The sequence below is a fragment of the Corythoichthys intestinalis genome, chromosome 1, assembly GCF_030265065.1.
Source record: "Corythoichthys intestinalis isolate RoL2023-P3 chromosome 1, ASM3026506v1, whole genome shotgun sequence".
In the NCBI taxonomy this organism is placed as follows: Eukaryota; Metazoa; Chordata; class Actinopteri; order Syngnathiformes; family Syngnathidae; genus Corythoichthys; species Corythoichthys intestinalis.
The window spans coordinates 42,220,158-42,247,758 of NC_080395.1; the positions used below are offsets into that span (position 1 = coordinate 42,220,158).

Sequence of the window (27,601 nt, forward strand, 5' to 3'; positions counted from 1 at the left end):
TATTAATGAACCATATTTTTAATGTGTTCACTTCTATTATTATTTCCTCCTGCAATTGAAATATGTTATCCCCTAATGGAAAAATATTCATGTCATCAGCAAATAACAAACTGCAATAGCTTGGAAACCTTGCACATATCATTTATATACAAAAGAAAGAATTTGGGGCCTATCACTGACCCCTGGGGGACATCAAGCATGATGAGGAATTATCACCCAATTTGACAAACTGCTCCCTCCCCCTAAAATAATTTTTTACCCATTCAAGCACTATTCCTCTAATGCCATATCATTGGAGTTTATTAAAGAATATGTCATGATTAATTGGGTCAAATGCGTTCTATAGATCTATCAATACTCCACAGCATATTTCTTATGATCTATGGCATCTGTTATTGATTCCATTGCTTCTATTATTGCCAGAGTTGTTGACCTGGTTGACCTAAACCCATACTGATTTTCAGCAAGGGTGTTGTGTTTTTCTAGAAACGAGTCTAATTTTTAAAAAGTTTTTCAAGTATTTTTTAAAAATTGAGGTAATAAAGATATCGATCAATAATTCGTAAAGGAATGCTTGTTCCAAGTTTTGAACATTGGTATTACCTTGGCTATCTTCAGTTTATCTGGTTATCTAGTTGAAAAGCAGAATTACAAGAAACAAAATAATGTAGTACACAGAGCATTTATTCGATATCCATGTACTTCTACTTTATTTTTCCAATAAATGAGTACAAGTAGAGCTAATTGGTAACATTTTTTTCCCCACAAGTGTCACTTTTGGCAACGTGAACTGCATTGAACCTTGCTAGAAAACAATGAAAAGCCGTTTGAGAATGTTCGAAATCCAGCAGCTTAAAGTAAGACAATTTAGTGCAACGGTAGTTAAAAAAGGAATTAGAACTTGTTGTATCATCACCTAGTACCACTTAAAAATCATTCTGCCTGTTGGACTATTAACTGTACATTACTTACCAAAGTAGAATAAAGACAAGAACAGAATTACTCTACATATATATATTTTTTTATTGTTCTGAAATTCACATGAGCAATGTTTGACTATGCAGAATACAGAGGCAAATGTAACGTTTCACATTCGAATACCCTCAACGCTCAAATGTTAATGAACCAACTGACATTTTTATCTTTCTTAAAGCCTCGAGAACCCTGCACCCATATTGAATGCTATTATATAAATGTGACAATGAGAAACCGAAAAACCCTCTCTGTGTCAATCATACACCACCCATTTATTAATGTATCGAGCTCAATTAGTATTTTGTCTTGCGTGACAAATATAAGGGATGAAATGACATGACTGAGAAACTGCTGCTCTGCAAACGACAACACTCAAAAGTAAAAACTACTAAGACTGCGCAAGATCATTTAAATGCAGAAGCGTGACGAAACATAAAACTACCTAAAAGCTGATTAGGTCGGGTGACGAACTAATCAGACCCTGGATTATTCCCCCCCACCAAAAAAAAAAAAAAAAAAAAAGAAAAAAAAGAGTGCCAGCGTAATCTCAAAAGTCCCAGTGCTTTTCTTTGAATAAAGTGCAACACAAAAAGACGACATTTACACGTGCTATTGTCTAACTATTACCCTGATGGTAAAGTGAGTGTGTCAAAAGCAAAACAGCAGTCAAGTTTGTTCCACACAATAAATACATTTTGACAAAAGCTTTACTATATATCTCAGTCATCTTAAAGTGATCAATGTAGCAAAATGGGCTGTTGTTTAATTACATTGTTTTGGAACCAAAATAAATCCCCCCAAAAAGTAAACCATTTTACCTGCAACAAGTTGGACAGTAGCGTGACAAAGTCTGATAAAATGCCTAACTGTATACTTAGAAATGATCAGAAGAGATCAAGTCACGTATCAAATCTTCAACTTCGCCGCCTGGGTGTTGCTCCTCTCCTAGCGTTGTTCATTCTACTTTGAAACGGCATGGATCGCCTCAGCCAGGTATTCCACATTCCCGGAGGATACGCCTGCCATTGAGATTCTGCCATCCTTAGTCATGTACACGGAAAACTCTTTCGTTATGCGCTCAACCTGAAAGAAAATATTTGGTTTGGGAGAAAGAGGCACAAATTATGATTCCCCCCCCCCCCCTCCTTAATTGTTTTTTTATTACATTCATACAGGACATCGGTCTCAAACCTGAAGCCCAGGAGCCAATTGCGGCCCATGGGACAATATTTTGTGGCTCCCCCGTTGACATCCAATTTTAGTTTTAGGCTAGCCTGCACGTATTTGGAATAATAATTTTACATAAAATAAGTTAATTAATTGAAGGATTGACTTCGGGGAAAAGTTAAATAGTGATAAATACAAAAAATTAAAATGCAAATAAAAAAAGCCATGAGTACTAAAAAAAAATATTCAAAATAATTTTTTTAAAAAATCAATCGAATTTTTTTTTTTTTTTTTTTAATGAATTGTAATAAACTGATGAAAAAGAAGACAGACAAATATATCCGTAAATGATGTATATTTTGCTCTGGGAATTTATTTTTGTTTTATAAATCTCTTGTGATATCACATAGCTTAACTCTTTGGCTGCAATTGACGATAACTTCCAACCCCTTCCTGTTGAAATGGATTACCGTCTACTGCTGTCAATACGAGTTTTCAATATGAATTTACCTCTTTTACCAACTACCTTGGCTCGCAGTGCATGAGTTAAAGTAATAATATAATAGTAAAATAGTAATGATAACTTCTGAGTAGATGCCCAATGTAGTGACCACTGTCCCTGAAAGGGTTAAGAACACATTGGCTGCCTTTGACGATGATAGATGTCCAATCCATTTGATCGCTACCAACCTCTCCCAGTCAAAATGGTTGGACATCTATCGTCATCAATGGCGCTAAAACATCATTTATTTGAAAAAATCCCGTCTGAGTATACCTGTTCAGGTTTCAGGCCAGTGAAGCAGAACATGCCGATCTGGTCGATGACATGCTGCCAATTGTGGGTGGAGCCATTCTTTTTCAGGCCGGCCTCCAACTGTTCTCTCATCTTGATGATGCGATTGGCCATTCCGTGAACTTCCTCTAGCCTGCAGAAGAATCAGAAGAAACACAATCGGGGAATTGCATCATGTGATTTCTCCATGATAACATAACAACTTTTACCAAAGTGCACGCAGATCTGGCGTGGTAAGAATCGTTGTAGCAATTCTCGCGCCATTCATTGGCGGGTTGGAGTAAATGGGCCGAATCAGGATCTTGAGTTGAGATTCCACCCTCTTTGCCTCCTCACTGTCCTTACAAACTATAGTGAAACCTCCCACACGCTCACCTGTAAATACAAGATCACTTTTATGACACACTTTTGACTTCAATTATACATAATAACGGGAATGCAAAGAGAATGCAATTTTTGCTGAGATAGGTTTGATTGCTTCTAATAACTACAACTGATCTCAGTTTATCTTTATCACGTGAAGTTTCAAAACTCTGGAATCTAATAATACTCTGAATTTTGACTGTATAGCCTAGACATGTGCCGATTACCGGTTTCAAGGTATACTGTGATATGAAAACGTCAGGGTTTCAAAACCGCAAAAGTTTTCCGTCACACCGTCCCTAAAGTATTAGCTATTTTTTTATGTCAGATAAATGCATGGAGAAATCTCTCGCTTGCAGCTTTAAGGCTCAACCCTCCCTCCACCGGTTGTTGCTCAGTGTCAGTAAGTCAGCTGTGCAACACGATGGCTGGAGGAGGTTAGACTCCTGAACTTTTTCCCCATCGAAGAAAACGAAATTGCTGGTATGGGAATACTTCGGCTACAGAAACGTTACAGACTGACGCGGTTTAGAGGAAGGAGTGCCAACCAACATTTAAAACGTTTGCAGATGATGGTTGCTGAGGAGGAAATACCTCCAATATGAATTTGCATTTATAAAAAATTAAAGGTTAGTAAACATTGTCATGAACGTTTCCCACCAGCTAAAAAGCTTAACTCCAGCGTGTTTAGTGTGTCCAGCAGTGGTCTTTTTCTCTCTCTGGCAACTGTCTGTGTTGAGAAAGAGTGTGTGTATAATATAAATATGATGCGTGTCATACACATGTGCTTTTCATGGAAAATAATTCAATTATTTTTGTTCTGAAGGTAAAAATGTTGAGCTGTGGCTGTGGGTTTAGTCCCACCAAAAGGACTGCATTTATTTCATTTTTATTTAGAATATATATATATATATATATATATATATATATTTTTTTTTAACGTAACATTATACTGTACTTATGTTCTAAATTGCCAATATGTTTTGAAAAATAAAAATCCTGTTCAAAGGATTTTTTTTTTTGTAAACCCAGATATCTCATAGTAACACATTTTCGAGCTGTAATTGCAATATCGTGAAACCATGAAACTGATATTTTGGCTTATGAATATCATACCGTCAGAATATCATACCGGCACATGCCTAGTATAGCCACATAAATGCCATCACTGTACTTTGGGAAACCTTGCTATATAGTGCATTAAGACTGACCATAGAGCCCCATGTTCTTAGCGAAGGACTGGGACAACACGATGTTGTGGCCCTGCTCGATAAAGTACCGCACAGCCCAGGCGTCGCGGTCAATGTCTCCACTTGCGAAGCCCTGGTATGCCATATCGAAGAACACCAGCAAGTTTCGCTTCTGCAAGGCGAGAAAGAAGGAGAGGAAAACCGTACAAGGGAGGAGACACATAGAAGAGGAGGCAGTAAAAGTCAATAGTGTGGTAATCTACGCTGCCTTTGGAACCATCACAAATGCTGATTGGGAAATCAGTGTGGCTGTTCAATGATAGAATGAAGACGCACCTTCACAATGTCAGATATCTCTTTCCACTGCTCGGTCCTGGGGTCCACACCGGTGGGGTTATGGGCACAGGCATGTAATAAGATCACACTCTGCTCTGGGATTTTCTGCAAGGAAATAAAGGAACAAAATAATATTGATTGGTGAGACTTTAGATCACGAAGCTGAAAGCGGTTTGTTTTTCATTATTTTGTTTTTAACGTGAAGCTATAAACACATCTAATTTAAACATTTTGCAACTTCTTTTCAGAACAATGCAAAACAACAAAGCACAAAGAAAAATAATCCACACATATTCAAATTCAACAAATGGCAAATCAAATGAGTAATGTAAGATATTAGATAAGATGCCGTAATATGATTAAATATTGCTTAAAGCAACACTTGGTAAGTTTCCAGTTTTGGTCGATTTTAGTGACGCCTGTGGACAAAAGCTGTAGTGTTTTGCCTTAAGGAAGACTGCGTTTTCCCCGAGGACCAGCGCGCACCCGCACGGTGTCGTAAAATCATCAAGCAATCAAAAATCAATCTCCCAGTCGCCTGCATATGGATTAAACAACTTTCCTGTTTCCAGCGGCTGTGTGAAGCATGAATAGTAATATGGTAATTAATCCAGTTGTGGCTAAACAATAGCATATGACGGTTAGCAACCGTGTGGCTAACCCCCACCACCCCACCAAACTCGTCAGCGCTGATGCGTTCGGGGGGGGGGGGGGCGCGCGTCACGCCAACGAGTGAAAGCCAGGCCAATGTTTATTCTGTACATCCTAGTAGCCTCTCTTTTTTTCCCCACCTCAGACAAAACTCTTTGTCTCTTTTGTTGCTCTGCCATCTGTGCAGAATTTGTGCGAAAGCGTTCGCATCGACTTTCGTTTTTATAATGAATGGGGAAAGTGACGTATGCCGTAAAGCAGTCAGCACATTTGTAGTTTTTTGTGTGTGGCAGGGTTCCTGCCACCCTCCTTAAAGTTAATTAGTGCTGGTGAAAGCAATACTGACCCCCTCATGTTATAAAAGAGAACTAATTAAACTAATTAGCTCACTAAATAACTCATTAAACTAGTTGTCAGTCGACATATCACAAATAGGGGTGACAAAATATCAAAATACTGATATATCGTGATACTTTGTATCCCAAAACGTTATCGATATGCTCCTGTCAAGAATCAAGATATCGTTTTGAAGAAGTGTCAATTTAAAAAAAAAAAAAGACTACCATTGACGGTGCTCAACGCCCAATCCATTAAGACTGGGAACGTTCATTCATTCAAAACCAGAGCATTCACAGTCATTCGGTCCGATTTTAGGGGCATTTACAGGTCACTTGCTTTTCATTTTATGGCATTTGCAGGTCATGTTGAGTTTGAGTCACTGTCTATTCATTTGGGTGATTCCCAGGTCACTTCCTGTTCTGTAATGCAAAATAAACAGCAAGTGACCCATAAAATACCCCAAAATCAACAGGAAGTAACTGAAAATCAACAGGTAAATGACCTTAAAATGCCCAAAATTACTCATTGCCTGGCATTGGCTGCCACTGACGGCCATAGACGTTCAATCCGTTTGAAGTGGGGGGGATGGGCAGCGAATTAATTTGTTCATTCGCTACCACCCTCCCACTTCAAACCGATTGAACGTCTACTAGTGATAAACTCATTCAAATTCACAGCAGAAGCTTGTTTTTCAGTTTATTAGTTTTTTGTAGAATATCCTAAAAGAATTTCGTGACCAATGTACCAAAAATCGTTGTATCGCCATATCCTCAGATCATCGTGAGCTTTGTATCGCAAATCATATCGTATCATGAGGTACCAAGAGGTTCCAACTCCTAATCACAAATGTTATGAAAATATTTTATAAAGGTTGAAAAATTACCTAGTGTTGCTTTGTTGTTTGTTTACGCATGGACTCTTTTATTTACAATTAGGAATGCACCAAGATGATACCAAGTATGAGTAAGCCCACAAGTACTTGCACTTGAGTCCTGAACACAGAATCTTGAAAATTGTGATGCTGGGACTCGGATTAGAAATGTGTAATTAATTACATGCTTTGTAATTAATGACATACTTTGCAATTATTTCATCTTGATTAGTTGCATTTTAATTGTGTAGAAATACTTGTCCCCAAAGCTTTTTTTTTTTTAACCGAATGGATTTTAGCGGCTAAATGATCAAATGGTAAACGCTGGGAAAATGCAATTACTGTAATTTTCAGACTATAGGCCACTATTTTTCACCCTGGCGTTGAACCCCGCGGTTTAGAGGACAGTGTGGCTTACATATGGATGTTTAGCACCCAGCGAGCTGATATGTGAACAAATATTGTTATCTTGGGAAATTTTGTGGGTGCAGTTTGTAGTCTGGTTCGGCTTATAGTCTGAAAATTAAGGTAAAGATATTTATATTTAAAAAAGAAAAAAAACACAAATATCTGGGCAATTAAAAATTATCAGAATTTAAAGTACAATTTTAGGACCATTTTAACATCTAAATGTTTAAAAGAAGGCAAAAAAAAAACATAGCGTGCACATCTTTTGTCTTCTGGTAGAAGAATCGGAAAAATTAATGGGTATTTGAGAGGCCTAAAACTCAAGTAACCTTAGCAAAAAATAAGTGATTTATGTAAAGACTAGTACACTATGAGTGTTTGCAAAAGCCCACATTTTTATCAGTGTATTTTTTAGATGAAATGGGCTTATTAAATTGGATTTCCCCATTTTCAGTAGCTGTTAGATGAGCTAATGTGTACTAATGTCAGACACGTCTTCCATGTTTGGAACGTAACTGGCACATCAAATTTTTAATCAGTTAAAATGTTTTGTTATTATTTAATCGTAATTCATGCCTCTCACCCCTATGTTATATTTTTGATCAAATATTTCTAAAAACAACTCCTTTTCTTGAAAGCAGCATATGCTTTACTGAAATAATCATATAGAATTTACTTGTCATCACTGACAATTAAACATCCAACTGCAATTTGTTTTTTTTTTGTTTTAAAACATTATTGCTGCACTCTTACATTATAGCTTGCCTGTAATTCAACACATTCCAGTTAAATTGTGTCTACGGGTGAACACCAGAAGGCACTATGTAAAAAGTGTAAATACAGTAAATATTACTATTTTTACTGAAGGTAGTACAGCATAGATGGGCACTGATACTGGTATCGGTGCATCCACACCACAAATACTTAAATGAAAAAAACAGTCAACTAGCAGTTTCTCGTGTCTTAAAAATATTTTCCTCAAATGGACCGCCCAAACAATTGCTCAATTCTTACAGAGATGTCCTCCAAAGCGCCGCTGAAATCAAAGCCACATGTGGAGGGGTCATAGTAGCGGTATGCTTTGAGCTGCATGCCAGCGTCTCTGAAGATGGGTGTGTGGTTACCCCAGGAAGGCTTGGGCAAGTACACATCACGAGGGCCTGCGTGGAACCGAGACTGGACCAGAGAAGAAATTAAAAAAAACAGTGAGAAAATGACAAAATCCAGCCTTGTCTTATTACTTGGCCGAAAGGACCCATTATATACTAGTAGGTGTGTGTTACCAAAAAGTTTGCTCCAATGCGCAGCGATCCAGTTCCTGAGATGGTCTGCACAGTGATGCTCTGTCGGGGGATGACAACATTACAACTGTGGACTTACTCTGTTGTGGATTAGCACAGACACACCAACTTACCCTGCCACTCTTTAAGACCTCATTATCATCTCCAAGAGCAAGTTGGGCACACGCTTTGGCAAAATCTCCCAAACCACCAATTGGAAGATATTCCTTGTCCAGCTGTTTAGCTGCAATCAAGGCCTCTGCCTGAAGGATATGATAGAAAGCCATTTTAGAAATGAATGGAAAGAAATATGTGCAGCCTCAACACGCATTTGTCTTACCTTGCGAACGCAGCTGAGTACGAAGGGCTTGCCCTGGTCATCCCTGTAGGCTCCCACACCAAGGTTCATCTTCTTGGGGTTGGTGTCCCTCTTGAAGGCTTCGGTCACCCCAAGGATGGGATCAGGGGGGCCCATCTGCACCCCTCCCCACCACGAGCTGCCAAGACAAGCCATCCATTATGAACAGGAGCACTAATGAAGAGTAAAAGGTCCCAATGTAAGTATTTGAGGGCTTTATGTCACACTGTGGTCACGCTGATGTAATAATTGTGTGACCTGTAATGCTTGAGATTAACCAAGCATGTGATCTTAGGAGACCACGCTGATGAAAAAGCACATGAACAGCACGTGAGCTATGGGCGTAAGATGACAAGAATTCTATCATGGTCACACTTATTTTCCTCCTGTGATGTTCTAATAGTGAAGCCAGACAACTGCTGTTTAAATACACTTGATTAAATGTACATCAGGTCATATTTCTTGTTAACAAGATGTAGAGTTTCATGTTGACGAGACAGAGGCTACCACTAGTCTCGGGTTTCTTCTGCTTTCTAAACCCTCTTAACTTTGCAGCTAAAATTAGGTTTGAAATCTCTGAAAAGGCCAATAGTCTCCAAGCATCAACTTATAATAATAAATGACCAAAATATTTACGTTCAATCATTAAATTGTGGGCCATAGAATCTTATTTAAAGTACATTAACTATAAGGCACTCATTTAACTCGTTGGATGCCATTGACAGCACAAGAATATGAGCATATAAAGTGTTATTCATTTTTATTTGTTTTATTTTTACTAATATCTTCCTTTATAATAGTATTATGTCATTAAAAAATCCATGACTACAAATACACCTGGCGTCCACATCTGTGGGCAACGGATTTTGTTTACCAAATGTTACAATGTTTTGGCCTACATGGCCCAAAATGTGTCGTCCACATATGTGGAAGCCAGGTCTTTATGGGCTTCATTTCTTTTATTTGTTTTGTTTTTAACTACCCAAAAGAGTCACTTGACCTATAAAGGGTTAACGATATAAACATCTAGCTCAATCTGGGCAGCTGTTACATATTTTGTCAGTGCCTTCAGTTTCGTAGTCAAAGGTATTTTGGACGGAAGATAGATAACACATTTCAAGAGATGCATTATAGTTCAAATGGAAATACAACCTTTAAACATCTGAACTTCAACTTATGAACAGACAAGTTATCAGGGATCAATAGACCAAAGGCCGCCATGGAGTCATTTCTTGGAACAAACATCCAAAAATAAGAATAATGATAATTATAACAATGATGAAAAGAGTAATCTGATTGAGAAAAGGATATATTTTTTTTAAAGGTTTTTTTTTTTTTTTTTTTTTTTTAACTTAAGATGGAAACACAGACTAAAGTAAATATGTAGGAGTGTAAAATATATTATATGGCGGAAAACACAGACAACACTGAAAAAGCAGTTTCTGCTCTTGCACTCCTCTTTAAAAGAAACTGCTGTATTTTAAGCCAAAACAACTGTTGTGTTTGATAGAACAATATGTCTATATGCTGCCATAGCAGATTCATGGCGCATGAAGCCCCCGAACTATTTTTAATTTGTCTGTTTTACCCTGAAAACCCACATTTACAGATGTCGTGCAACCGCTTTTGTTTCAACCCAGCCATAAAACGGAGGTAATTAATTATATTATTATTCAAAACGTCTGTTGTTTTTAGCTTAGAATCATTAATTGATGTCTCATATTTCGTTTTTTTTTTTTAAACAAAAAAACGATTTTAAAAATTATTCACTCACATATTTTAAACTTTTAAACAAATGACTTTAAAAATTATTCACTCACATATTTTAAACTTTTAAACAAATGATGTCACAATGAAAAAAAATGGCGTCTGTAAAAAAAGTCACGGATATCTACCTCATATCGCTTAATTGTATTTTTTTTTTGTTGTTGTTACTGTTGCATTTTCTCCGACATGTTAGATGATGTTTTTTTTTTTGTTACTGTTGCATTTTCTCCGATATGTTAGATGATAAATAAAAAATTTAAAGAAAATTTTGAAAAAAAAAAAAAAAAAAACGCTTAATAGGGTAAATATATGAAAAAGAAAATCTCAACCACTCCTTGATGTCTGGGATTTCTGCATTGCAACCCTTGTTATATTACCACGTTTCACCCATAAAATCCCCCCAAAATCCAGCTGTGGCCATTCACAGCTGTGTCTTGACACTCAGTGATAGAGCTGGGAATCTTTGGGCACCTAATGATTCGATTACGATTACGATTCAGATGGTCCGATTCGATTCTAAAACGATTATTGATGCACCCCCCCCCCCCCTTTTTTTTTTTTTTTTTTTTTTTTTAATATTTTGTACATTTGTTCCAAAATTGTTCAAAAATACTCTCAGGCTAAACCAAACTACTATTTCAGTATCAAGTTAACATATAGCAGTAAACAAATATACAAAAATAACAGTAAATAAAAAACTCCAGTCCCCATTCTGTATCAGCAGCTTTAAACTACATTCAATTAATTTAATCTTGTGAATCAACCGTTAAAGTTGTTAAAATTGCTCCCGTTAATCCATAATTTCCCTTTTGTCAACTTTCGACATGTGAAAGTTTTAAAACTATTTTAAAGATAGATTCAAGTCTTGCAGAGAAGTGTACTGCTTTAAGATGGCGGCCGTTTACTACGTCTGCATCTAGCTTTTTGTAGATGTGCTGCAAACGCTACCGCTACCGTAGTGAATCTAGTCTTATATAAATGATATCTACCGTAACATTATGTGGATGACGTACTTTTGTAGCAGCTTCAGGTATGTTGTTGTGTTTTTTTATCTCGTGGCATGAGTTGAGCTAGAGCCGTGAGTTGAGCATTGGCATTACCCGAGGGGCCGGGTAATGAGAAGCATGATGTTTAGCTACTCTCGCTCCGTTGCTCATTGACCGCGCGGCGCGCTGAGTGTGTTGTACTTCCGCTTTACTTGGCATATTTCAATAATCGGAATTTGGATGTTTGTGAATCGTTCTCGAATCTTCCACGGCCGAATCGCGAATAATCTAAGAATCGGAAATTTTGCACACCTCTACTCAGTGATACATGCTACATGGAATTTTTGGATCGAAAAGATGTAAGTACGCGATAGTATCTTGTTAAAGTCATGGCGTCTGTAATTCAGCTCTCCGTGCTCTCACCTCCAGATAGGGTTTTGCTGCTTAATTTTTGTTTTTAAATGCCCTCCTGTTCAAATCCCCCCCCCCCCCCAGAAAGTTGAGATTTTAACCTTTCCAATGATGTTTCACACATGCATATCGGACAATTTTGGAAGTTGGCTAAATTGGGGGTCTCAGAGCAGAACTTCAAGTCACCTAAGTGTTTTCCGCCATATACAATATGCAATACATTATTCGACAAGAGAATGAAAGCAAAGATCAAAAGATCATTATATCGATATACAGTAATAAATATACATATCAAATACATCAACACGTTAAATTAAAAAAAAAAAAAAAAAAAAACACGCATTAACGATTGACAATTTGACACTAAATGCGCCAATTCTATCCTGAACGACGCCTCTAGAATTGGACCAATCAACAGCAGCAAGTAACCCAAAGCAGCCAATCAGGTCGCCCGTATTTACCAACAACGGCACGTCGTTATCTGAAATACAAGGGATTTTCCTTCGCTGTAATCTGTCACTGTATGATAAACAATTTAGAAAAACAACTATTTTTGAACAACTAAAATCACACCAGACTGCAACAATTAGTCATTTCCCCATCTTGTCTCTTTAATTTAGCTATAAAGTATTATATTTAAATGACTTATCCATGCGAATCAGCTTTACGCGAGGTGGTAATGAGGATAGCGTGATTTTCATTCGGTGCATTAGTGCATTTAAATCCCAAAATGCAACAACAGGTGAGATTCGTGCTTCCAGGAAGCTTTCCCATAAGCAATAGCCGCTAACAAGCTCACAATTCCGACGCCTAGGCCTGCTGTCACCCAATGACCCCTACCTGCAGTAACGTAGCAGGCCAGTTTACGCGGCTAACATTAGCTCCAGAGAGAAAGCAAGCTTTTGTAGATGCCCTTTAGGTAGTAATATTTACCTGGCCGACATTAGCAACAACTTTCACAGTTTATGGATTGGTCGGACGGCTGCGGCTAGCATTGTAAGATAATGCCGATTTTACCTGTTACGGGCAGACAAAACCCCGAGAGAAGGGGTCATGTTTCCCAAACAGACGAACACTTTGTTGGACTTGAGCAGGGCCATTTTTGCGTGCTTGTGGGAGTCGAGCCTAGTAGGATGTGGACGGATGAAGGGCAGTCACGGCCACGGCGGGACGTTGGAGCGTAGATATCACATGTTTAAAGCAAGATGTCTAAAGGCTGGGTCAGCGGTGGAGGTGACAAGCGGCCATCTTGTATCTATTAACCGTAGTAATCTCCCCACTAAAATACTCTCGACGTGGCGATATTTTCCCCACTAAAATACGATTAACTCGGAGAATTCTTGACGTGTTTACAATCGTTTTATATTTAAGTGGCTAAGCTTCATATTCGGTTTTTACAAAATGTTATAATTATTTGGAATTATGCATTTAATTTACTGCATCACTGCTGTTTATGAAAAACCAATGTGTTTTTAAAAAAATGGTTGAAAACGGAACAATTTTTAGCTATCTTTAAGTACACACTCCATTGACCCTTGTGTCATATTTATCAAACAGCCCGGACACAAAACGGCCGATACATGAATACGCTGGTTCCAGTTGGCTCACAGCGTGCATCAGAGATCTAGTTATATATATATGATGTCTAGAGCTATGATGACGTCATGACGTTTCTGGAGACGTAGGTGTTAGTCACGTGGCGAAATGAGCTGATTTTTCGACGACTTTTTGTTCAATAATAATGACATTATTATCATATACATATTACTCTCTCCTTTAATATCATTTTCTAATTAATTATCCTTCAGAGCAATTCGTTTTTGCATATACGGTATGCTAAAATATGACACGTTACTATAGATGTAATATACAGTACTGTGTATCTGTATCAGGCTAGATGTCTCGTTTTAACGGTTCTGTCCTGTAGTAACACAAGCTTACCGCTAGAGGTCAAAACGTTACCTCAATATATTGACGTTTTCTATTTTATCACTTAACTCTCCAAATACCAATACAAGTACTATACCGTTTGACGAACATGATAAAAAAAAATAATAATAAATAAATAAAAAACTTTTTGTCATAAAATATATATTATATAATTTCCTTGCAACCACTATATTACTCAAACATTTTTAAAAGAAAAAGTTTAAAAAATATTAATATGAAAAAAAATGTTTTCCACTTTAAAGGTGCCGCACTTAGATTTTGATTATGTGAGTTTTGCAGTTCACACTATGATCCAGACAACATTTGATTTTGTGGAGATATTTTGAAATTGCCATCAAACTGACTTCAGTCTGAAGCTGAAATCTTAGATGTGGGATCATGAAGAGGTTTCTAGGGTAATTCGTTACACCTCAGGCTGTCTGCAAAGCACAGATGTTGCCCTCCCTGTCCAGAAAACCGCAAATACCGCTAATGCAGTCAGCAGTATTAATGTCCTGTCATCTGGAGTCTTTTCTTGCTATCCTATTAATCCTAAAGAATTTGAACATATATTACAGTACTAATGTAGTGTAGACTAGGGGTAAGCTTAGTCAACATTAATATGAATAGAATCTTTGATCAAAGGTTCATATGGCTGCTTACTCCTAAAATTGGGAATAGTTTTGAAGAAATTTGATCTTGTGAAGCAGAGCTGACTACAGAAAAACGAAAAGAAAGTTCTGCAAAAAAATAAATGAGGAAAACCCGATAAGAGAGGAGTTGCTGAGTAATACTAGGGGATATTTCTCATCTTCTTTAAAACCAGATTTAAAGTTTGTGTGCCCGTGTATTTCTATAAGCCATTATTTAGCATTAACTTTAAGGGAAGATGATGGATTTCAGCACCAACTGTTTAAGATATGTAGCTTTCCTTCTCATAAGTATTCATCTATGAAAGTTTTCCAAATGCAAAGTACAGTATGTAGTGACAGCAATACATCTTTGAAAAAGAAGTGATTTTTTTATGTTGCATCTCATTTGCACTAGTGATATTCTACTTGGGTTCCTGATTTATTTGTTTTTCTTTTTATTAAGGTTGGTGAGGTGCAACAACTACATACAGTAGTTTCTTCATTTTTATAGCTCAAGTTCAGGGATCTGGCTAATGAATTAGATTTTTTTTTTCTCTGCCAGGTCAGGTACAACCCTAGCAAAAAGTATGGGATCACCAATCTCGGACGAGCATTCACTCAGACATTTTATTATGTAGAACAAACTCAGATAAAAAAAGCTTGAAAAAGTAATGAACTAGAAACTGCAATTTCGGGAGAAATTACACACCTTGGTCTTTCCTCTGTGGAGATACAGATCTTAACCCCACTCAGGTCTATCAATAGAATGGACCATAATGCCAGTCAATGGCACTAAACAAAGTAAAAGCCATTAGAAAAGATTGGGAGAATTGGACGTCCATGGCCGTCAATGGCATCACCCTCCATAAGCGGCAATCCAATCAGGGACATTTGGGGGACACGTCCTAATGATATCTAGTCATTTTCTGTTGATTTGGTGAAAAAAAAAAAATTCCCATTGAAAATGAATGGGAAAAATTTTGGACGTCCATGGACGTCAATGGTATCAATTTACATAAGCGTCAATGGAATCCAAGTACATTGGCATCAATAGAGTGAACAAACATGAAGAAATGCCATTGGAAATGAATGGGAAGTTTGGACGTCCGTGGCCGTCAATGGCATCACCCTCCATAAGAGGCAATGCAATCGGGGACATTTGGGGGACACGTCCTATTGATATCTAGTCATTTTCTGTTGATTTGGGGGAAAAAAAAAAATTCCCATTGAAAATGAATGGGAAAATTTTTGGACGTCCATGGACGTCAATGGTATCAACTTACATAAGCGTCAATGGAATCCAAGTACATTGGCATCAATAGAATGAACAAACATGAAGAAATGCCATTGGGATTTAATGGGAAGTTTGGACGTCCATGAACGTCAATGGCATCACCCTCCATAAGCAGCAATGCAATCGGGGACATTTGGGGGACACGTCCTAATGATATCTAGTAATTTTCTGTTGATTTGGGGAAAAAAAAAAATTTCCCATTGAAAATGAATGGGAAAAATTTTGGACGTCTATGGACGTCAATGGTATCAACTTACATAAGCGTCAATGGAATCCAAGTACATTGGCATCAATAGAATGAACAAACATGAAGAAATGCCATTGGGATTTAATGGGAAGTTTGGACGTCCATGAACGTCAATGGCATCACCCTCCATAAGCGGCAATGCAATCGGGGACATTTGGGGGACACGTCCTAATGATATCTAGTCATTTTCTGTTGATTTGGGGAAAAAAAAAAATTCCCATTGAAAATGAATGGGAAAATTTTGGACGTCCATGGACGTCAATGGTATCAACTTACATAAACGTCAATGGAATCCAAGTACATTGGCATCAATAGAATGAACAAACATGAAGAAATGCCATTGGAAATGAATGGAAAGTTTGGACGTCCGTGGACGTCAATGGCATCACCCTCCATAAGCAGCAATCCAATCGGGAACATTTGGGGGACACGTCCTAATGATATCTAGTCATTTTCTGTTGATTTGGGGAAAAAAAAAAAATTCCCATTGAAAATGAATGGGAAAAATTTTGGACGTCCATGGACGTCAGTGGTATCAACTTACATAAGCGTCAATGGAATCCAAGTACATTTGCATCAATAGAATGAACAAACATGAAGAAATGCCATTGGAAATAAAAGGGAAGTTTGGACGTCCGTGGCCGTCAATGGCATCACCCTCCATAAGAGGCAATGCAATCGGGGACATTTGGGGGACACGTCCTATTGATATCTAGTCATTTTCTGTTGATTTGGGGAAAAAAAAAAAATTCCCATTGAAAATGAATGGGAAAAATTTTGGACGTCCATGGACGTCAATGGTATCAACTTACATAAGCGTCAATGGAATCCAAGTACATTGGCATCAATAGAATGAACAAACATGAAGAAATGCCATTGGAAATGAATGGGAAGTTTGGACGTCCATGGACGTCAATGGAATCACCCTCCATAAGCGGCAATGCAATCGGGGACATTTGGGGGACACGTCCTAATGATATCTAGTCATTTTCTGTTGATTTGGGGAAAAAAAAAAATTTCCCATTGAAAATGAATGGGAAAATTTTTGGACGTCCATGGACGTCAATGGCAGCACCCCCCATAAGCGTCAATGGAGTTGGGGACGTTTGGGGGACACGTCCTATTGATATCTGGTCATTTTCTGTTGATTTGGGGAAATTTAGTTTTTTCCCCATTGAAAATGAATGGCAAAAATTTTGGACGTCCATGGACGACAATGGCAGCACCCCCTATAAGCCTCAATGGAGTTGGGGACGTTTGGGGGACACGTCCTATTGATATCTGGTCATTTTCTGTTGATTTGGGGAAATGTAGTTTTTTCCCCATTGAAAATGAATGGGAAAAATTTTGGACGTCCATGGCCGTCAATGGCATCGACATCCATATAGTCAATTGAATCCAAGTACATTGGCATCAGTAGATTCGACATGCATGGCCGTCAATGGCATCAATGCAATGTAAATTCCGTTGGAAATCCCATTGGAAGTGAATGGGAACTTTTCCCATTCGAAATGAATGGGATAGTTTTTGGCAAATTTCCGAGGAAGCGTAATTTTTTTCCAAATTCTGTATACAACTTTTATGCCCCTCACCGTCCCGGAATTTTTGATGCCCAAATTATGTGATTTGGTCAAAAATTGTAGGACTAGATACATTTTGAAACTTTTTTTTTTTTCACGGAAAATTGCCGTTTACGGACGAACGGAAAAATTTTCGGGGCCATTTGTAAAGTTTCCTGTGTCACGCGAAAATTCCGGTCGTGCCGATACTTGAACGGTGCCGATCGGTCTCACGGTTTGGGCTGTGAAGCGCGCGTTTTTTTTCCATTCAAAATGAATAGGAAAGTTTTTGGCAAATTTCCGGGGAACCGTAAATTTTTGCCAAATTCTGTATACAACTTTTATGCCCCTCAATGTCCCGGAATTTTTGATGCCCAAATTATGCGATTTGGTCAAAAATTGTAGGACTAGATACATTTTGAAACTTTTTTTATTTTTCGGAAAATTGCCGTTTACGGGCGAACGGAAAATTTTTCGTGGCGGTTTGAAAAATTCCCATCGTCACGCGAAAAATCCGGTCGTGCCGATACTTCAACGGTGCCGATCGGTGCTACGGTTTGGGCTGTGCGTTGGCTCAAAAAAACGCGGAGAATTATTGAATAATAATAATAACTAGAAACTGCAATTTCGGGAGAAATTACACCTTGGTCTTTCCTCTGTGGAGATACAAATCTTAGCCCCACTCAGGTCTATCAATAGAATGGACCATAATGCCAGTCAATGGCACTAAACAAAGTAAAAGCTATTAGAAAATATTGGGAGAGTTGGACGTCCATGGCCGTCAATGGCAGCACCCTCCATAAGCATCATTGTAATTGGGGACATTTGGGGTACACGTCCTATTGATATCTGGTCATTTTTTGTTGATTTGGGCAAAAAAAAAAAATTCCCATTGAAAATGAATGGGAAAAATTTTGGACGTCCATGGACGTCAATAGTATCAACTTACATAAGCGTCAATGGATACCAAGTACATTGGCATCAATAGAATGAACAAACATGAAGAAATGCCATTAGAAATGAATGGGAAGTTTGGACGTCCATGGACGTCAATGGCATCACCCTCCATAAGCAGCAATACAATCGGGGACATTTGGGGGACACGTCCTATTGATATCTGGTCATTTTTTGTTGATTTGGGGAAAAAAAAAAAATTCCCATTTAAAATGAATGGGAAAAATTTTGGACGTCCATGGACGTCAATTGTATCAACTTACATAAGCGTCAATGGATACCAAGTACATTGGCATCAATAGAATGAACAAACATGAAGAAATGCCATTAGAAATTAATGGGAAGTTTGGACGTCCATAGACGTCAATGGCATCACCCTCCATAAGCAGCAATACAATCGGGGACATTTGGGGTACACGTCCTATTGATATATGGTCATTTTTTGTTGATTTGGGAAAAAAAAAAAAAATTCCCATTGAAAATGAATGGGAAAAATTTTGGACGTCCATGGACGTCAATGGTATCAACTTACTTAAGCGTCAATGGATACCAAGTACATTGGCATCAATAGAATGAACAAACATGAAGAAATGCCATTAGAAAAGATTGGGAGAGTTGGACGTCCATGGCCGTCAATGGCAGCACCCTCCATAAGCATCATTGTAATTGGGGACATTTGGGGTACACGTCCTATTGATATCTGGTCATTTTTTGTTGATTTGGGAAAAAAAAAAAAATTCCCATTGAAAATGAATGGGAAAAATTTTGGACGTCCATGGACGTCAATGGTATCAACTTACATAAGCGTCAATGGATACCAAGTACATTGGCATCAATAGAATGAACAAACATGAAGAAATGCCATTAGAAATTAATGGTGAAGTTTGGACGTCCATGGACGTCAATGGCATCACCCTCCATAAGCAGCAATACAATCGGGGACATTTGGGGGACACGTCCTATTGATATCTGGTCATTTTTTGTTGATTTGGGGAAATACAAAAAATTCCCATTGAAAATGAATGGGAAAAATTTTGGACGTCCATGGACGTCAATGGTATCAACTTACATAAGCGTCAATGGATACCAAGTACATTGGCATCAATAGAATGAACAAACATGAAGAAATGCCATTAGAAATTAATGGGAAGTTTGGACGTCCATGGACGTCAATGGCATCACCCTCCATAAGCAGCAATACAATCGGGGACATTTGGGGTACACGTCCTATTGATATCTGGTCATTTTTTGTTGATTTGGGGAAAAAAAAAAAATTCCCATTGAAAATGAATGGGAAAAATTTTGGACGTCCATGGACGTCAATGGCAGCACCCCCCATAAGCGTCAATGGAGTTGGGGACGTTTGGGGTATACGTCCTATTGATATCTGGTCATTTTCTGTCGATTTGGAGAAATTTAGTTTTTTCCCCATTGAAAATGAATGGGGAAAATTTTGGACGTCCATGGAAGTCAATGGCAGCACCCCCCATAAGCGTCAATGGAATTGGGGAAGTTTGGGGGACACGTCCTATTGATATCTGGCCATTTTCTGTTTATTTGGGGAAATTTTGTTTTTTCCCCATTGAAAATGAATGGGAAAAATTTTGGACGTCCGTGGCAGTCAATGGCATCGACATCCATATAGTCAATTGAATCCAAGTACATTGGCATCAGTAGATTCGACATGCATGGCCGTCAATGGCATCAATGCAATGTAAATTCCATTGGAAATCCCATTGGAAGTGAATGGGACTTTTCCCATTCGAAATGAATGGGATAGTTTTTGGCAAATTTCCGAGGAAGCGTAATTTTTTTCCAAATTCTGTATACAACTTTTATGCCCCTCACCGTCCCGGAATTTTTGATGCCCAAATTATGTGATTTGGTCAAAAATTGTAGGACTAGATACATTTTGAAACTTTTTTTTTTTCACGGAAAATTGCCGTTTACGGACGAATGGAAAAATTTTCGGGGCCATTTGTAAAGTTTCCAGTGTCACGCGAAAATTCCGGTCGTGCCGATACTTGAACGGTGCCGATCGGTCTAACGGTTCGGGCTGTGAAGCGCGCGTTTTTTTTCCATTCAAAATGAATAGGAAAGTTTTTGGCAAATTTCCGGGGAACCGTAAATTTTTGCCAAATTCTGTATACAACTTTTATGCCCCTCACCGTCCCGGAATTTTTGATACCCAAATTATGTGATTTGGTCAAAAATTGTAGGACTAGATACATTTTGAAACTTTTTTTATTTTTCGGAAAATTGCCGTTTACGGGCGAACGGAAAATTTTTCGTGGCGGTTTGAAAAATTCCCATCGTCACGCGAAAAATCCGGTCGTGCCGATACTTCAACGGTGCCGATCGGTGCTACGGTTTGGGCTGTGCGTTGGCTCAAAAAAACGCGGAGAATTATTGAATAATAATAATAACTAGAAACTGCAATTTCGGGAGAAATTACACACCTTGGTCTTTCCTCTGTGGAGATACAGATCTTAGCCCCACTCAGGTCTATCAATAGAATGGACCATAATGCCAGTCAATGGCACTAAACAAAGTAAAAGCCATTAGAAAAGATTGGGAGAATTGGACGTCCATGGCCGTCAATGGCATCACCCTCCATAAGCGGCAATCCAATCAGGGACATTTGGGGGACACGTCCTAATGATATCTAGTCATTTTCTGTTGATTTGGGGAAAAAAAAAAAAATTCCCATTGAAAATGAATGGGAAAAATTTTGGACGTCCATGGACGTCAATGGTATCAATTTACATAAGCGTCAATGGAATCCAAGTACATTGGCATCAATAGAGTTAACAAACATGAAGAAATGCCATTGGAAATGAATGGGAAGTTTGGACGTCCGTGGCCGTCAATGGCATCACCCTCCATAAGAGGCAATGCAATCGGGGACATTTGGGGGACACGTCCTATTGATATCTAGTCATTTTCTGTTGATTTGGGGAAAAAAAAAAATTCCCATTGAAAATGAATGGGAAAAATTTTGGACGTCCATGGACGTCAATGGTATCAACTTACATAAGCGTCAATGGAATCCAAGTACATTGGCATCAATAGAATGAACAAACATGAAGAAATGCCATTGGGATTTAATGGGAAGTTTGGACGTCCATGGCCGTCAATGGCATCACCCTCCATAAGCGGCAATGCAATCGGGGACATTTGGGGGACACGTCCTAATGATATCTAGTCATTTTCTGTTGATTTGGGGAAAAAAAAAAATTTCCCATTGAAAATGAATGGGAAAAATTTTGGACGTCTATGGACGTCAATGGTATCAACTTACATAAGCGTCAATGGAATCTAAGTACATTGGCATCAATAGAATGAACAAACATGAAGAAATGCCATTGGAATAAATGGGAAGTTTGGACGTCCCTGGACGTCAATGGCATCACCCTCCATAAGCAGCAATGCAATTGGGGACATTTGGGGGACACGTCCTATTGATATCTAGTCATTTTCTGTTGATTTGGGGAAAAAAAAAATTTTCCCATTGAAAATGAATGGGTAAAATTTTGGACGTCCATGGACGTCAATGGCAGCACCCCCCATAAGCGTCAATGGAGTTGGGGACGTTTGGAGTATACGTCCTATTGATATCTGGTCATTTTCTGTTGATTTGGAGAAATGTAGTTTTTTCCCCATTGAAAATGAATGGGAAAAATTTTGGACGTCCATGTAAGTCAATGGCGGCACCCTTCATAAGCGTCAATGGAATTGGGGAAGTTTGGGGGACACGTCCTATTGATATCTGGTCATTTTCTGTTGATTTGGGGAAATTTTGTTTTTTCCCCATTGAAAATGAATGGGAAAAATTTTGGACGTCCATGGCCGTCAATGGCATCGACATCCATATAGTCAATTGAATCCAAGTACATTGGCATCAGTAGATTCGACATGCATGGCCGTCAATGGCATCAATGCAATGTAAATTCCATTGGAAATCCCATTGGAAGTGAATGGGACTTTTCCCATTCGAAATGAATGGGATAGTTTTTGGCAAATTTCCGAGGAAGCGTAATTTTTTTCCAAATTCTGTATACAACTTTTATGCCCCTCACCGTCCCGGAATTTTTGATGCCCAAATTATGTGATTTGGTCAAAAATTGTAGGACTAGATACATTTTGAAACTTTTTTTTTTTTCACGGAAAATTGCCGTTTACGGACGAACGGAAAAATTTTCGGGGCCATTTGTAAAGTTTCCTGTGTCACGCGAAAATTCCGGTCGTGCCGATACTTGAACGGTGCCGATCGGTCTAACGGTTCGGGCTGTGAAGCGCGCGTTTTTTTTCCATTCAAAATGAATAGGAAAGTTTTTGCAAATTTCCGGGGAACCGTAAATTTTTGCCAAATTCTGTATACAACTTTTATGCCCCTCACCGTCCCGGAATTTTTGATGGCCAAATTATGTGATTTGGTCAAAAATTGTAGGACTAGATACATTTTGAAACTTTTTTTTTTTTCCGGAAAATTGCCGTTTACGGGCGAACGGAAAATTTTTCGGGGCCGTTTGAAAAATTCCCATCGTCGCGCGAAAATTCCGGTCGTGCCGATACTTGAACGGTGCCGATCGGTGCTACGGTTTGGGCTGTGCGTTGGCTCAAAAAAACGCGGAGAATAAGATGAATAATAATAATAATAATAACTAGAAACTGCAATTTCGGGAGAAATTACACACCTTGGTCTTTCCTCTGTGGAGATACAGATCTTAGCCCCACTCAGGTCTATCAATAGAATGGATCATAATGCCAGTCATTGGCAAAAAACAAAGTAAAAGCCGTTAGAAATGAATGGGAGAATTGGACGTCCATGGACGTCAATGGCGGCACCTTTCATAATTGTTAATGGAATCGGGGAAGTTTGGGGGACACGTCCTAATGATATCTAGTCATTTTCTGTTGATTTGGGAAAAAAAAAAAAAATTCCCATTGAAAATGAATGGGAAAAATTTTGGACGTCCATGGACGTCAATGGTATCAACTTACATAAGCGTCAATGGAATCCAAGTACATTGGCATCAATAGAATGAAAAAACATGAAGAAATGCCATTGGAAATTAATGGGAAGTTTGGACGTCCGTGGACGTCAATGGCATCACCCTCCATAAGCAGCAATGCAATCGGGGACATTTGGGGGACACGCCCTAATGATATCTAGTCATTTTCTGTTGATTTGGGGAAAAAAAAAAATTTCCCATTGAAAATGAATGGGAAAAATTTTGGACGTCCATGGACGTCAATGGTATCAACTTACATAACCGTCAATGGAATCCAAGTACATTGGCATCAAAAGAATGAACAAACATGAAGAAATGCCATTGGATATGAATGGGAAGTTTGGACGTCCCTGGACGTCAATGGCATCACCCTCCATAAGCGGCAATGCAATCGGGGACATTTGGGGGACACGTCCTAATGATATCTAGTCATTTTCTGTTGATTTGGGAAAAAAAAAAAAAAATCCCATTGAAAATGAATGGGAAAAATTTTGGACGTCCATGGACGTCAATGGTATCAACTTACATAAGCGTCAATGGAATCCAAGTACATTGGCATCAATAGAATGAACAAACATGAAGAAATGCCTTTGGAAATGAATGGGAAGTTTGGACGTCCATGGACGTCAATGGCATCACCCCCCCATAAGCGGCAATGCAATCGGGGACATTTGGGGGACACGTCCTAATGATATCTAGTCATTTTCTGTTTATTTGGGGGAAAAAAAAAATTTCCCATTGAAAATGAATGGGAAAAATTTTGGACGTCCATGGACGTCAATGGTATCAACTTACATAAGCGTCAATGGAATCCAATTACATTGGCATCAAAAGAATGAACAAACATGAGGAAATGCCATTGGAAATGAATGGGAAGTTTTGACGTCCCTGGACGTCAATGGCATCACCCTCCATAAGCAGCAATGCAATCGGGGACATTTGGGGGTCAGGTCCTATTGATATCTAGTCATTTTCTGTTGATTTGGTGAAAAAAAAAAAATTTCCCATTGAAAATGAATGGGTAAAATTTTGGACGTCCATGGACGTCAATGGCATCACCCTCCATAAGCGGCAAAGCAATCGGGGACATTTGGGGGACACGTCCTAATGATATCGAGTCATTTTTTGTTGATTTGGAAAAAAAAAAAAAATTCCCATTGAAAATGAATGGGAAAAATTTTGGACGTCCATGGACGTCAATGGTGTCAACTTACATAAGCGTCAATGGAATCCAAGTACATTGGCATCAATAGAATGAACAAACATGAAGAAATGCCATTGGAAATGAATGGGAAGTTTGTACGTCCATGGACGTCAATGGCATCACCCTCCATAAGCGGCAATGCAATCGGGGACATTTGGGGGAAACGTCCTAATGATATCTAGTCATTTTCTGTTGATTTGGGGAAAAAAAAAAAATTCCCATTGAAAATGAATGGGAAAAATTTTGGACGTCCATGGACGTCAATGGTATCAACTTACATAAGCGTCAATGGAATCCAAGTACATTGAAATCAATAGAATGAACAAACATGAAGAAATGCCATTGGAAATGAATGGGAAGTTTGGACGTCCATGGACATCAATGGCATCACCCTCCATAAGCGGCAATGCAATCGGGGACATTTGGGGGACACGTCCTAATGATATCTAGTCATTTTCTGTTGATCTGGGGAAAAAAAAAATTTCCCATTGAAAATGAATGGGAAAAATTTTGGACGTCCATGGACGTCAATGGTATCAACTTACATAGGCGTCAATGGAATCCAAGTACATTGGCATCAATAGAATGAAAAAACATGATTAAAAGCCATTAGAAATTAATGGGAAATTTGGACGTCCATGGCCGTCAATGGCATCACCCTCCATAAGAGGCAATGCAATCGGGGACATTTGGGCGACACGTCCTATTGATATCTAGTCATTTTCTGTTGATTTGGGGAAAAAAAAAAAATTACCATTGAAAATGAATGGGAAAAATTTTGGACGTCCATGGACGTCAATGGTATCAATTTACATAAGCGTCAATGGAATCCAAGTACATTGGCATCAATAGAATGAACAAACATGAAGAAATGCCATTGGAAATGAATGGGAAATTTGGACGTCCGTGGACGTCAATGGCATCACCCTCCATAAGAGGCAATGCAATCGGGGACATTTGGGGGACACGTCCTATTGATATCTAGTCATTTTCTGTTGATTTGGGGGGAAAAAAAAAATTCCCATTGAAAATGAATGGGAAAATTTTTGGACGTCCATGGACGTCAATGGTATCAACTTACATAAGCGTCAATGGAATCCAAGTACATTGGCATCAATAGAATGAACAAACATGAAGAAATGCCATTGGGATTTAATGGGAAGTTTGGACGTCCATGAACGTCAAATGAATGGGAAAAATTTTGGACGTCCATGTAAGTCAATGGCGGCACCCTTCATAAGCGTCAATGGAATTGGGGAAGTTTGGGGGACACGTCCTATTGATATCTGGTCATTTTCTGTTGATTTGGGGTAATTTTGTTTTTTCCCCATTGAAAATGAATGGGAAAAATTTTGGACGTCCATGGCAGTCAATGGCATCGACATCCATATAATCAATTGAATCCAAGTACATTGGCATCAGTAGATTCGACATGCATGGCCGTCAATGGCATCAATGCAATGTAAATCCATTGGAAATCCCATTGGAAGTGAATGGGACTTTTCCCATTCGAAATGAATGGGATAGTTTTTGGCAAATTTCCGAGGAAGCGTAATTTTTTTCCAAATTCTGTATACAACTTTTATGCCCCTCACCGTCCCGGAATTTTTGATGCCCAAATTATGTGATTTGGTCAAAAATTGTAGGACTAGATACATTTTGAAACTTTTTTTTTTTTCACGGAAAATTGCCGTTTACGGACGAACGGAAAAATTTTCGGGGCCATTTGTAAAGTTTCCTGTGTCACGCGAAAATTCCGGTCGTGCCGATACTTGAACGGTGCCGATCGGTCTAACGGTTCGGGCTGTGAAGCGCGCGTTTTTTTTCCATTCAAAATGAATAGGAAAGTTTTTGGCAAATTTCCGGGGAACCGTAAAGTTTTGCCAAATTCTGTATACAACTTTTATGCCCCTCAATGTCCTGGAATTTTTGATGCCCAAATTATGTGATTTGGTCCAAAATTGTAGGACTAGATACATTTTGAAACTTTTTTTTTTTTCCGGAAAATTGCCGTTTACGGGCGAACGGAAAATTTTTCGGGGCCGTTTGAAAAATTCCCATCGTCGCGCGAAAATTCCGGTCGTGCCGATACTTGAACGGTACCGATCGGAGGTACGGTTCGGGCTGCGCGGCGCGCCGAAAAAAACGTCGACAATTATTGAATAATAATAATAATAACTAGAAACTGCAATTTCGGGAGAAATTACACCTTGGTCTTTCCTCTGTGGAGATACAAATCTTAGCCCCACTCAGGTCTATCAATAGAATGGACCATAATGCCAGTCAATGGCACTAAACAAAGTAAAAGCCATTAGAAAAGATTGGGAGAATTGGACATCCATGGCCGTCAATGGCGGCACCCTTCATAAGCGTCAATGGAATTGGAGAAGTTTGGGGGACACGTCCTATTGATATCTGGTCATTTTTTGTTGATTTGGGGGGGAAAAAAAAATTCCCATTGAAAATGAATGGGAAAAATTTTGGACGTCCATGGACGTCAATGGTATCAACTTACATAAGCGTCAATGGAATCCAAGTACATTGGCATCAATAGAATGAACAAACATGAAGAAACGCCATTGGAAATTAATGGGAAGTTTGGACGTTCGTGGACGTCAATGGCATCACCCTCCATAAGCAGCAATGCGATCGGGGACATTTGGGGGACACGTCCTAATGATATCTAGTCATTTTCTGTTGATTTGGGGAAAAAAAAAAAATTCCCATTGAAAATGAATGGGAAAAATTTTGGACGTCCATGGACGTCAATGGTATCAACTTACATAAGCGTCAATGGAATCCAAGTACATTGGCATCAATAGAATGAACAAACATGAAGAAACGCCATTGGAAATTAATGGGAAGTTTGGAC

At 38.7% G+C, this 27,601-nt stretch overlaps 1 protein-coding gene across 1 annotated transcript; it reads right to left on the bottom strand.

The window, feature by feature from the left end:
• Nucleotides 1-892: 892 nt before the first annotated feature.
• Nucleotides 893-13,082, bottom strand: got2b (glutamic-oxaloacetic transaminase 2b, mitochondrial). Its single transcript, XM_057853097.1, has 10 exons — nucleotides 12,913-13,082; nucleotides 8,714-8,870; nucleotides 8,508-8,636; nucleotides 8,377-8,436; nucleotides 8,108-8,269; nucleotides 4,825-4,929; nucleotides 4,510-4,660; nucleotides 3,145-3,310; nucleotides 2,918-3,068; nucleotides 893-2,058 (listed from the first exon to the last, which is right to left on the bottom strand). The coding sequence occupies exons 1-10, from the start codon at nucleotides 12,993-12,995 to the stop codon at nucleotides 1,936-1,938; spliced, it is 1,287 nt and encodes a 428-aa protein (XP_057709080.1). The 5' UTR covers nucleotides 12,996-13,082; the 3' UTR covers nucleotides 893-1,935.
• Between the last annotated feature and the right edge of the window lie 14,519 nt (nucleotides 13,083-27,601).